Source organism: Coregonus clupeaformis, chromosome 34, assembly GCF_020615455.1.
Source record: "Coregonus clupeaformis isolate EN_2021a chromosome 34, ASM2061545v1, whole genome shotgun sequence".
Lineage (NCBI taxonomy): Eukaryota > Metazoa > Chordata > Actinopteri > Salmoniformes > Salmonidae > Coregonus > Coregonus clupeaformis.
The window spans coordinates 43718501-43732348 of NC_059225.1; the positions used below are offsets into that span (position 1 = coordinate 43718501).

The 13848-nt window shown below is 39.8% G+C and overlaps 1 protein-coding gene across 1 annotated transcript in view; it reads right to left on the reverse strand.

The window, feature by feature from the left end:
• dok6 (docking protein 6) overlaps window positions 1-13848 on the reverse strand; it is an 88919-nt gene that overhangs the window by 18450 nt on the left and 56621 nt on the right. The window contains exons 6-7 of the mRNA XM_041862210.1: window positions 13121-13259; window positions 12352-12460 (exon numbers count right to left, since the gene is read on the reverse strand). Coding sequence (XP_041718144.1) covers window positions 12352-12460; window positions 13121-13259 — 248 coding nt within the window. The remainder of the gene's footprint in view (window positions 1-12351; window positions 12461-13120; window positions 13260-13848) is intronic.

Consider the following 13848-nt stretch of genomic DNA (forward strand, 5'->3'; position numbering starts at 1 on the left):
CAGAATATCTCTACTGTCAGAGATACAAAACAGAGACAGATCCTGACCAAGTACAGGCTCAGCGACAACCAATTGGCTATAGAAAAAGGGAGATACAAAAAGACATGGCTACCCAAAGAGGAGCGTCTATGTGGTCACTGCACGACAGGGGAGGTAGAGACAGAGATGCACTTTTCCCTCTACTGTGAGAAATACTCCCAAATAAGATTATATTTTTTCAAGAAAATATCTCAATAAATTCCCATCTTCTGTGCATTTACTAATGACATAAAGGTGGGAATTATTCTGGGTGAGGGAGAAACCGCAAATCTTACTGCCGGATATGTATATGGTTGCCATAGCCTGAGGGACATCCCATGAACATTAATTCGCTGAAGTATTTACATTGTATATAACTTACAAGTAATACATAGTGTAACCATCATCCATGTACATGTTGTTGTTCATTTATTAGACCTTTTTTGTTTTTTATAATTGTATTTTTATTTAATTAAATGTATCGACCGAAGTTTACACAATACAACAGCAGTAGTGTTGTACCTGTATACATGATTATACTCTATGTAGTATTATTATTATTATTACTACTAAAATGAACTGTATTTCATTATCCTCATTGCATTGTACTGTATTTACTGAAATGCTGTACATTTACATTTTACATTTTTGTCATTTAGCAGACGCTCTTATCCAGAGCGACTTACATTTACATTTACTTACAGTTAGTGAGTGCATACATATTTTTTTATATAATTTTATTTTTATTTTTTTCATACTGGCCCCCGTGGGGGTACCATTGTACTGCTTTGGCAATATCTACAAATTGTATTTCATGCCAATAAAGCAATTTGAATTTGAGAGAGAGAGCGAGCGTGCGAGAGAGAGAGACAGAGAAAGTGAGAGAGCACACATGCAAGAGAGAGTACACGCGAGAGAGATAAAGAGAGAGAGAGAGTGAGAGAGAGGGGGGGGGGGGGGCTGGGGACGAAATTACCATTGTATTGAATAAGACATTACAAATGTTCAGCACATTCATTACCTGCAGGCGATCCATTATTTAAGCTGTACCGGTTGCAGTAGAGATAGTAGTATCATCATACTCTCTCTCCTATCATAATCCCTTGTCCTTACTGACTTCCTCTCCTCCTTTCAGTAAAAGCCACTTTCATCACTCTGAAAGGATCAAATAAGAACACTGCTATTAGAATTGCTAATGGTGCTGCGGATAGGCGGATAACTGTTGAACACTGCGTTTCAGAGAGGGAGAGAGAATGAGAGTGTTTACGTGGGGGGGGGGAGAAAGGGGGATAGACAGAAAGAGGCAGGGCAGAGAGAGAGGTAGAGGAAGGCACGGACACAGACAGAGAGAAGGAGAGAGAGAGAGAAATAACTAAAAAATTATCTCTAAAACCAGCCATTCTTGTGCATTTCCATTCCAATTTCAGTTGGGGTAATTGAACCGTTTCAGACAGGCGTTGGGACTTGTATTTTTGTCTTGCCTTTAAAACTTTAAAGTGCACTTATTATTTCGATGCATCATCAATCTCTCAGTGCAAAACACAGAGCATCATTGTCCTCTCTCAAAGGCAAAAACGGCCTTCTATTAAACATGGAGCGTTTGTAAGGATATAAAAAGCCAGTCATTTTGTCTTATGGTTATTAGTAAGACCTTTACAGTCGTCTAAGAGAGGAAATATGATTGATATCTTCTTTGACTAAGGGTCTGTTTTTTTTCTATATATTTACTGATTTAAAGTGTCAAGTACATAAGGGAAAACAGAAAGAGCAAATGAGTGGGTGGGAAACAAATACTTTCAATTGAAGATTAAACATTCTGCAATGGTCTGGTTTTGAGATATCATACAGGCTTTGCATACAGTGCCTTCAGAAAGTATTCACACCCCTTTACATTTCACAAATGTTGTTATGTTACAAAGTGGGATTAAAATTAATTTAATTGTCCTTTTTTGTCAACAATCCACAAACAATACTCTGTAATGTCAAAGTGGAAGAAAAATACTACGATTTGTAAAACATTTATGAAAAATTAAACACTAATATATATTCAATAGATAAGTATTCAACCCCCTGAGTCAATGCATGTTAGAATCACCTTTGGCAGTGATTAAGGCTGTCATTGTTTTGGGGTAAGTCTTTAAGAGCTGTGCATACCTGGATTGTACAATATTTGCCCATTATTCTTTAAATAAATTATTCAAGCTGTCAAGTTGGTTGTTGATCATTGCTAGACAGCCATTTTCAAGTCTTGCCATAGATTTTCAAGCCGATTTAAGTCAAAACTGTAACTAGGCCACTCAGGGAACATTCAATGTCGTCTTGGTAAGCAACTCCAGTGTATATTTGGCCTTGAGCTTTAGGTTATTGTCCTGCTGAAAGGTGAATTTGTCTCTCAGTGTCTGTTGGAAAGCAGACTGAACCAGATTTTTCTCTAGGATTTTGCCTGTGCTTAGCTCTATTCCATTTATTTTTATTCCAAGAAACATCCTAGTCTTTGCCGATGACAAGCATACCCATAACATGATGCAGCCACCACCATGCTTGAAAATATGAAGACTGGTACTCAGTGATGTGTTGTGTTGGATTTGCCCCAAATATAACGCTCTGTATTCAGGACGAAAAGTCTATTTCTTTGCCACATTTTTTGCAGTATTATTTCAGTGCCTTATTGCAAACAGGATGCATGTTTTGGATTATTTGTATTCTGTACAGGCTTCCTTCTTTTCACTCTGTCATTTATGTTAGTATTGTGGGGTAACTACAATGTTGTTGATCCAGCCTCAGTTTTCTCCTATCACAGCCATTAAACTCTGTAATTGTTTTAAAATCACCATTGGCCTCATGGTGAAATCTCTGAGCGGTTTCCTTCCTCTCAGGCAACTGGGAGGACGTCTGTATCTTTGTAGTGACTGGGTGTATTGATACACCATCCAAAGTGTAATTGATAACTTCACCATGCTCAAAGGGCTATTTAGTGTCTGTTCCCCCCCCCCCCATCCATCTACCAATAGGTGCCCTTCTTTGCGAGGCATTGGAAAACCTCGCTGGTCTTTGTAGTTGAATCTGTGCTTGAAATTCACTTCTCGACTGAGGGACCTTACAGATAATTGTGTGTGTGGCACAGAGATGGGGTAGTCATTCAAAAATCATGTTAACCATTGTTTTTTTTGGTACTCCTGTACTTATCTAGGCTTGCCATAACAAAGGGGTTGAATAGTTGTTGACTCAAGACATTTCAGCTTTACATTTTGAATGAATTTGTAAATAATTCTCAAAAAAAAGTTCCACTTTGACATTAAGGGCTATTGTGTGTAAATCAATGACACAAAATCTCAATTTAATCCATTTTAAATTCAGGCTGTAACACAACAAAATGTGGAGTCAAGGGGCGTTAATATTTATTAATATTTTTAATGTTTAGGGGTTAGATCAGCTTTAATATTGCAGATAGATTGTGGCTTCTATCAATGTAATTGTCTGCATCCTTTCCAATCCCCCAGATATTTTTTTGTAGTTGTAAATATATATATTATTTTAAATATATATATATTTTTAAGGGGTGTGAATACTTTCTGAAGGCACTGTATGTCACCAACACATGGAATATTGAGGGAAATGTACAATCTTAGACAAAAGGGTTATTTGGCTGTCCCCATAGGAGAACCCTTTTGGGTTCAATCTAGAACTCTTTTGGGTTCCATGTAGTACCCTTTGTGGAAAGGGTTCTACATGGACCTCAAAAGGGTTCTACTTGGAACAAAAAAGGATTCTTCAAAGCCGAAGAACCCTTTTAGGTTCTAGATAGCATTTTTTTTTCTAAGAGTGTACCACCTTAAAATGTAAAATGCCAATTCATGTAGTGTTCTTCATTTATGTGAATATATTACTCCAGTCTCAACCTGCCGCTTTTGACATGAGTACTCAAAACTGGATCTCCCTGTCAAGGTTTATTAAAGGCCCATTGGATCAAAAACTACATTTTCCTATATTTTATATATTTCTTTACACTATGAGGTTGGAATAATACTGTGAATATCTGAAAATGATGTGTAAGAGCTGTTTGAAAAGACCGACAGAAATGTCAACCTGTTTTGGTGGGATGGTAACATACCCAGGCGGTACATTACTTAATAGACCAATAAGAAAGAGAGTTCCAAACCTCTCTGCCAATAACAGCTAGTTTTGCGTTTTACCCTCCCCAATCAAACCACTCCCAGATGTCCTAACAAAATTATTGCTCTTTTAATTTTTATTTTTTATTTTTTAGGGGGTAAATCAGCTTTAATATTGCAGATAGATTGTAACTTCCATCAATGGAATTGTCTGCATCACTTCCAATCCCCCATATGTTTTTTTTTCTTCTCGCAAATATAGATATATACAGTGGGGAGAACAAGTATTTGATACACTGCCGATTTTGCAGGTTTTCCTACTTACAAAGCATGTAGAGGTCTGTAATTTGTTTCATAGGTACACTTCAACCGTGAGACGGGATCTAAAACAAAAAAACAGAAAATCACATTGTATGATTTTTAAGTAATTAATTTGCATTTTATTGCATGACATAAGTATTTGATCACCTACCAACCAGTAAGAATTCCGGCTCTCACAGACCTGTTAGTTTTTCTTTAAGAAGCCCTCCTGTTCTCCACTCATTACCTGTATAAACTGCACCTGTTTGAACTCATTACCTGTATAAAAGACAGCTGTCCACACACTCAATCAAACAGACTCCAACCTCTCCACAATGGCCAAGACCAGAGAGCTGTGTAAGGACATCAGGGATAAAATTGTAGACCTGCACAAGGCTGGGATGGGCTACAGGAAAATAGGCAAGCAGCTTGGTGAGAAGGCAACAACTGTTGGCGCAATTATTAGAAAATGGAAGAAGTTCAAGATGACGGTCAATCACCCTCGGTCTGGGGCTCCATGCAAGATCTCACCTCGTGGGGCATCAATGATCATGAGGAAGGTGAGGGATCAGCCCAGAACTACACGGCAGGACCTGGTCAATGACCTGAAGAGAGCTGGGACCACAGTCTCAAAGAAAACCATTAGTAACACACTACGCCGTCATGGATTAAAATCCTGCAGCGCACGCAAGGTCCCCCTGCTCAAGCCAGCGCATGTCCAGGCCCGTCTGAAGTTTGCCAATGACCATCTGGATGATCCAGAGGAGGAATGGGAGAAGGTCATGTGGTCTGATGAGACAAAAATAAAGCTTTTTGGTCTAAACTCCACTCGCCGTGTTTGGAGGAAGAAGAAGGATGTGTACAACCCCAAGAACACCATCCCAACCGTGAAGCATGGAGGTGGAAACATCATTCTTTGGGGATGCTTTTCTGCAAAGGGGACAGGACGACTGCACCGTATTGAGGGGAGGATGGATGGGGCCATGTATCGCGAGATCTTGGCCAACAACCTCCTTCCCTCAGTAAGAGCATTGAAGATGGGTCGTGGCTGGGTCTTCCATCATGACAACGACCCGAAACACACAGCCAGGGCAACTAAGGAGTGGCTCCGTAAGAAGCATCTCAAGGTCCTGGAGTGGCCTAGCCAGTCTCCAGACCTGAACCCAATAGAACATCTTTGGAGGGAGCTGGAAGTCTGTATTGCCCAGCGACAGCCCCGAAACCTGAAGGATCTGGAGAAGGTCTGTATGGAGGAGTGGGCCAAAATCCCTCCTGCAGTGTGTGCAAACCTGGTCAAGACCTACAGGAAACGTATGATCTCTGTAATTGCAAACAAAGGTTTCTGTACCAAATATTAAGTTCTGCTTTTCTGATGTATCAAATACTTATGTCATGCAATAAAATGCAAATTTATTACTTAAAAATCATACAACGTGATTTTCTGGATTTTTGTTATAGATTCCGTCTCTCACAGTTGAAGTGTCCCTATGATAAAAATTACAGACCTCTACATGCTTTGTAAGTAGGAAAACCTGCAAAATCGGCAGTGTATCAAATACTTGTTCTCCCCACTGTGTGTGTATATATATATATATATATATATATATATATATACATACATACACATACATATAAATACATATCATTTTTACTTACCTTTATTACTTTCCAAACACACCACCCCTTCCCTAATTGGAGTAAACTAGTGAACAACAATGCTTAGGCCTCTACATCCAGCTTATACACACTATATACATTTTATGGACACAGTTAATTTTACAATAATTATATTTTGTTTGAACTTCCACAACCTCGCCAATCATTTTCATGATGTCCATCCGGTTTGCTTCTATATGCCATATCTTTCTAACTGTGCTCTTTCACAAAAGCTCTCAACCTATAACCTATATACTTATTATGGACACAGTATGCTTTACATTAGTTATCTTGTTGTTATTAGTTATTGTTAGTTGTTATTAGTCCCATCCTTCAACTCCATTCAACACCACCCATCTATCTCTTAACACCATCCATATTGGATTTCTATTTGCCATATATTTTTCAACTGTACTGTGATGTTTTACAAAAGTTCTGAACCTTTCTATTCTCATTGTTTCTACAGATTGTACATTGAAAATAAACATTTTGGCTAAAAGTATTACTTTATTATTGATCGATTGACTATGACTTTTCAGATCACCCAGTAGTGCTATCTGCAGGGTTAGCTCCAGGCAAATATTGCAATCCTTTAGCTATTCCTGGACCTGTGTCCAAAAACAAGCTACAAATGGACAGTACCAAAACAAATGATCTAATGATTCTGTCTCTTCACAGCAAAATCTGCAGAGCTGGGAAGATTGTATCCCCCATATAAATAACATTCTATTGGCAGCAAGAATTTTGTATAATCATTTAAATAGAAAAATTCTAAGTTTTGAATCCGGCGTCATTTTGCATATCAGTTCATAAACACTATGCCTTGGAATCGGTACGTCCAAAATCTCTTCCTAACTATTTTGCAATCTATATGGGACGGCTGTCAATCATTTGGTCCTTAAATGAAACTGGTATACTTTTTCATTTATCACAATTTTCTTTAACCAATTATGTTCTTTAATGCAGGGCCGACAGACAAGTTCCTTACTTTTTCCCCTTTCCACTTTCCTCTTCCATTTTTGTGGTAATGCTGCAATTATTTGGTTGTAATTTTGGTTAGAGCAGACATTTCCATTTGTTTTTGTTAGCTGCATGTGCGACAGTCGTACCTATGATATAATTTACGAAGATTATACCTTTTTTAAACATTCTTTCAAAAAATAATGTTTTTTTTATCAATTAGTATATTTGAGTTTAACCACAATATTTGTTGCATTATTTGTTCTGTCGATTCTGGAGGATTAAATTGAAATTGCAACCAACTTTCTATGGCTTGTTTTAGAAATAGTGATATTTGGGAGATTATTTCCTTTTCAAATAACTGAAAGTGAGAGGTTGTAATCTGAATAAAGGGAAAAAGGCCATTCTTGAACATTGGGTGAGACAATTTTACTAATTTGCTAGAGAACCAGTTCGGATTTAAGTATAACTTTTGTATGACTGAAGCTTTTAGTGATAGGTCTAATGCTTTAACATTTAATAATTTCTGTCCTCCGAATTCATATTCATTATATAAATAGGTCTGTTTAATTTTGTCTGGCTTGCCGTTCCAAATAAAATTGAATATTTTTTTCTCATATAATTTAAAAAACTGTTCGCTAGGCGTATGCAAGACCATAAGCAAATAGGTAAACTGGGATAATATTAGTTATCGTGGTCCTCTGTAGCTCAGCTGGTAGAGCACGGCGCTTGTAACGCCAAGGTAGTGGGTTCGATCCCCGGGACCACCCATACACAAAAAAAAAATTTATGCACGCATGACTGTAAGTCGCTTTGGATAAAAGCGTCTGCTAAATGGCATATTATTATTATATTTACTAAAGAGTTAATCAGGGTGATTTTCCCACAAATTGACAGGTATTTACCTTGGTATCCATGGTAACAAGATCTTATCAATTTTTGCTAACTTTCTATTAAAATGTATTGGAGTGAGATCATTTATTTCAAAGAGAAATTGCTCTTTGCTAAGAAGCTATTTTTGTTTCTTGTCGTCCAAACGGCTGCATTGGACCTTTAATGCAGTTTCTCTCTGTATCTCACCTTTATTGAAATGGTTCAAATAAGTGTATGGATTATACGTGTATGGCTTATATTCATACAGTTTGCACTGCTATCTTGCCTGTACCCATTTAATTTGCAAGCAAACCAAAACTTTCCTAGAAGTCTCTAACATTTCAGCCCAAGTGTCAAAGTCTAAACAGAAACTTTCACACACACACAAAACGCAACTAATTTACTTCTGGTTCTCTGATTAACTGAATGAGAGATAAAAATAAATAAATAAACATATAGCAAAGCAGCAGAGCTGTATGGGACAAGAACCAGTGTTCCTTAATTATTCCAGAGGACTCGTGGGTATTTAACACAACCCGACCATGACTCAGCCAATTAAGCGTGCTGATTGCAGATTCATCACGGCAGTGACAAATAGGGGGCTAGTCTAACACTCTCACCTCCACTCACACCCAAAACAGCCCATATCCAGTATTAATATAGTCACTGCACTGTTATTATATAGTATTTTTTTAATCATAGGTTTTATTATAGATTAATCACAGGTACAGTGACACACAGGGGGCTAGTCTGGTCCACACGTTCTATCTAGCATCTCTCACCTCCACTTACACCCAAGTCAGCCCATACACAGTTAATATACAGTTTTAATATAGTTATAATAATGGTATTATATGGTTATCATAGGCTTGCTATATTATATGATAATTACGGGCCCACTGAAACACAGGGGGCTAGTCTGGTCCATATACGTCATCTTACATATCTCACCTCGTTATCGATAATAATGCGGTTATTATGCTGTTTTATCACATTATTATACTATAGATTAATCATTGGCAAAGTGAGACCCAGGGAATCTGGTCCAAATGCTCCAATACTCCACTGATTTATGAATTGCAAAAAGTGTGTGCGTGTTTGCATGCACATGTATGTACAGTATGTGTGTATAGAGATGCATGTGTGTTTAGTGATCTCATGTTGTGTGCATAGAGTCATCCAGGAGAATGTTGAGGTCCTATGCTTGGGGTGGGGGATGCCCCATAGTTCAAGTTTCAACATTGAAAACAGGCTCAAGATGAGAGAGGTGTGGCAGAGGTGTGTAATTGGTGTTACCTGCAAAGTGAGGATAAAACATGGCTCAAGAAGCAGAGGTGTGGACTCGAGTCATGTGACTTGGACTCGAGTCAGACTCGAGTCATGAATTTGATGACTTCAGACTCGACTCGACAAAATGTACAAAGACTTGCAACTCGACTTGGACTTTAACATCAATGACTCGTGACTTGACTTGGACTTGCGCCTTATGACTCGAGAAGACTTGCTACGAGGACTTGTAATGACTTGCAAAGGCTTGCTAAGAGGACTTGAAATGACTCGAAACTAAAATGTAGGACTTTGGACTCGACTTGAGACTTGATGGCTTTGACTTTTGACTCGACTTGGGACTTGCCTCATCTTTGACTCGACTTGACTCGGGACTCGAGGGCAAAGACTTGAGACTTACTTGTGACTTGCATAACAATGACTTTGTCCCACCTCTGTCAAGAAGGCAGAGAGACACCTTAGTCCAGAAACCACATCCCTGACAGCCATCAACCAAAAGAGCCAAGTCTGCCTTTAACAAGTCTTTAACCAGTGTCTCCTCAATTTCCCAGATCTGTTTATCTATTGAACTGTAAAGCAACCTTACATAGTGACTTGAAATGGTTATTACATATGTCTTAACTACACATTGTAAACCAGATAATGTGATATAAACAAATATTTTTTGAATCCATTATTGGGTGCTACAGGTTTGCCTATACAAAACATTGCCATAGATTTTTGAACTAACTTGGTTTTGGCGATACTATCTTCGTTCTCGAATTCGGCCAAACATGTACAGTATCTTCGAAAATGTCCTTGTCCAGTTGCAGGGGGTCATTTGAATTGAGAAAATCCCCCCTTATTAAAATAAATACTTGTTTTGCTTTATGAAGTAATCCAACAATGTGTACGCCGCCATCTTGTCTATTTCAAATCTTATTGATTGAGACAGGTGGGTCCACCCTAAAGTGCCGCATGTCATGATGACACTGTCTCGATCAATAAGAGAAGATTTGAAATAGAGAAGATGGATTACTTCATACTTCATTACTTCATGGACTGTTCACACAGTCCGTGCTATGAATGTCTGATATATCCCATGTGGCAGATGCTGTAGAACTAGAGGAGATGTCTGAAGACGAGCCGGGAAGAATTGTGTAACTATGATCATGGCTGAACAAGGCCGTATGAACCGTACAAAAAAATGCAGAATGTAGTCTTAGGAAAGGAGAAGACGGCGGAGGACGTAATAGAAAGCGTTGCTGTTGGTGGCTTGGCACTGGCTTGAGAACAATATGCAGTCTCATAAGAGAACCCTGTTGTTGCAAAAGGAGCAGAGCCCTGGGTTGGGAGCATAAGTGCTGCGGCTTTCCAAATGGAGAAGAAACTTGCGGCAGGAATAAAATGCTTGGTAGAATTGTTTGCATGGGTAAGAGGAAAACCGCGGAGAGAAAATGTGCTTGAAAGTATTATCCCTAATGATTTCCATATTGATAAAATCAAATCAAATTGTATTTGTCACATTCTACGCAGACAACAGGTGTAGACTAACAGTGAAATGCTTACTTACGGGTCCTTTTCCAACAATGCAGAGTTAAAGATAAGATAAAACACTTAATAAAATATTGAAAAAGTGACATGAGTTGTGGTGAGTGATTTTGAAGGAGTCAGGCGCAGGAGGGTAAATCACAGAATAAAAGGGTTTATTCCGAAAACACAGTGGTACACAGCAATGCGTCAAACACTCCAATGCGTGAATCAGGCACACTGGGAAACAACAAGGCACACAGGGAATATCCCGGTGATACAAAATACAAGGAGCTCCACCGAGCTAATCTAACCTCCACAATAAACAATCACACACAAAGACAAGGGGGCAGAGGGAACACTTATACAGGTACTGATGAGGGGATATGAACCATGTGTGTGTAATAAACAAGACAAAACAAATGGAATGATGAGATGAGGAGCGGCAGTGGCTAGAAGGCCGGTGACGACGAACGCCGAAGCCTGCCCGAACAAGGAGAGGAGGCAGCTTCGGAGGAAGTCGTGACACGAGTATTAAATACACAGAGAATAACGAATAGAAATAATGAGTAAAAGTAATTTGGCTATATATAGGGAGTAGGAAATAACATAGCTATTTATAGGGAGTAGAAAATAACATGGCTATATACAGGGAGTACCAGTACCGAGTCGATGTGCAGGGGTACAAGGTAATATGTACTGTACATATAGGTAGGGGTAAAGTAACTAGGCAACAGGATAGATAATAGACAGTAGCAGCAGTGGAGTGTGAAAGTGTGTGTGGCGTCAGTATGCATATGTGTGCATGTTATGTGTGTGTGGGCGTATGTAGTGTGCGTGTGTGTGTTTGGGTGTCAATGTAATTATGTGTGAGTGTGTGGGTAGAGTCCGGTGTGTGTGCATAGAATCAGTGCAAAATATTGTCAATGCAGGTAGTCCGGGTAGCCATTTGATTAGCTATTTAGTAGTCTTGTTTAGGTCTTATGGCTTGGGGGTAGAAGCTGTTCATGGTCCTGTTAGTTCCAGACTTGGTGCATTGGTACCGCTTGCCGTGCGGTACCAAGTGAGAACATTCTGTGGCTTGGGTGGCTGGAGTCTTTGACAATTCTTTGGGCCTTCTTCTGACACCGCCTGGTATAGAGGTCCTGGATGGCAGGGAGCTCGGCCCCAGTGATGTACTGGGCCGTACGCACTACCCTCTATAGAGCCTTGCGGTCGATTGCCAAGCAGTTGCCATACCCAGCAGGTATGCAGCCAGTCAAGATGCTCTCGATGGTGCAGATGAGCTACTGCATGATGATTATGTTGTATGGCTGACATGTCATATTGTGATCCTCCAATAAACCATGTCAATGCATTATTAGCCGTGTTTTAAAGCTTTGCCATTGTGGGAACAACCATTAACAACCATTAACCTGTTTGCTCATCTCATTGACATAAATTCACTGGTTGTCATAAGAGTTGCAGATGATGAGACATGTATACTGTCCTGTTGAACTACAGGGGTATTGAATATTACTGATAATATTACCAGCAGGTAGCATTACTGGTAACATGTGTGCCTGCGTGCGTGTGTGTGAGCGTGTTCAGATAATATTTGCTTTTGGGCTGCCTAGCTGAGCTCTGCTGTGCGTACCTTGGTAGCTGTAGATGTCTCCCACGCTGTTCTGACGCATTATGTGATGCCAGTAGGCACTGCGAGGCAGAGAGATGGACTTGGTTAACGTTGTCTGGTTGGAGTGGGTCTGAAACAGAGACAACAACAACATCATCTTCAGTATGTTGGTTGCGTCCCAAATGACACCCGATTCTCTATATAGTGCACTACTTTTGACCACTACTTTTGATAGGGATTAGGGTGCAATTTGGGATGCAATTGTTATCTCTGGGCATAGTCACCTCTAGGGAATGCAAAGTAAGAAAAACAGCCACAGGCATTACAGGTAGCTACTGCATATTGTGGACAAATGACATGCAGTACAAATTCACATTTTATCAATATCATGATATGAAATTAATCTCAAAACCAAGCCAAACTGGTGTTTTAAACTATAGTGACTGCACTTTTCTCTTTCAATTATATCAAGTACATCTCTTTAGAACTTAAAAGTCATATTTGTGGTATGATGACCCATAACCAAAGTGTCCACTGTGTTCCACAACCTCTTCATGTAATTAATGTATTTCAGTATACACTGCAGTATTTGGAAGTGTTCCCATATGGAGGGTGTCCAGGAACATGGCCATATGGCCAGGGCTCATCAACCCCTAGCCAACCATACGTAAATACAGCATACTGACCATAGAGAGAGAAAATAAGGAAGGCGGGAAGGAAACATAGGCCATATCCACAGGGAATGTTTATGTGTGTGTGTGTGTGTACTATGTGTGTCTGTGTGTGTTACCTGTGAGCTCTTCTTCATCTCCACCAACATCCTCTCATGTTGCTGTGCGATGGACAGGGTGGCTGAGTGGACTCTCTGGTAGATCATCTCTCCCTCCCGCGTCTGGAACGTAAACAGACCCTCCCCCGTGTCACACATCCTAGAGAAGGGGGGGAGGAGGGAGGGATGGGAAGAGAGAAGAGAGAGAGAGGGGGGAGAGAGAGTTTTATTACAGATACATACACACAGGTTAGAACACGCAAAGAAACAGTGAGGTACAGATATGCCTACAGAAAGCAGATACACCTTGTCATCTCATAGCCTGAAGGGGGTGGCACATGTGGATATGCTGGCATGTTTAGAGGAGTTCAAACTTCCTTTGAAAAAGTTTTGACTATTCCCAATGTAACTCTGTGTGTGTGTGTTCGTGTGTGCATATGTGCGTGTGTGTGTGTTGTTTATCAGGACCCATGGGACCAGTTTTCCTCTCCTGCTGATAAACCGGTCCCAGATCCAGGAGAAATGTGAATGGGTTAGGGTCAGATCCAGGAGAGATGTGAATGGGTTAGGGTTAGGGTCAGATCCAGGAGAGATGTGAATGGGTTAGGGTTAGGATCAGATCCAGGAGAGATGTGAATGAGTTAGGGTTAGGGTCAGATCCAGGAGAGATGTGAATGGGTTAGGGTCAGATCCAGGAGAGATGTGAATGGGTTAGGGTCAGATCCAGGAGAGGTGAATGGGTTAGGGTT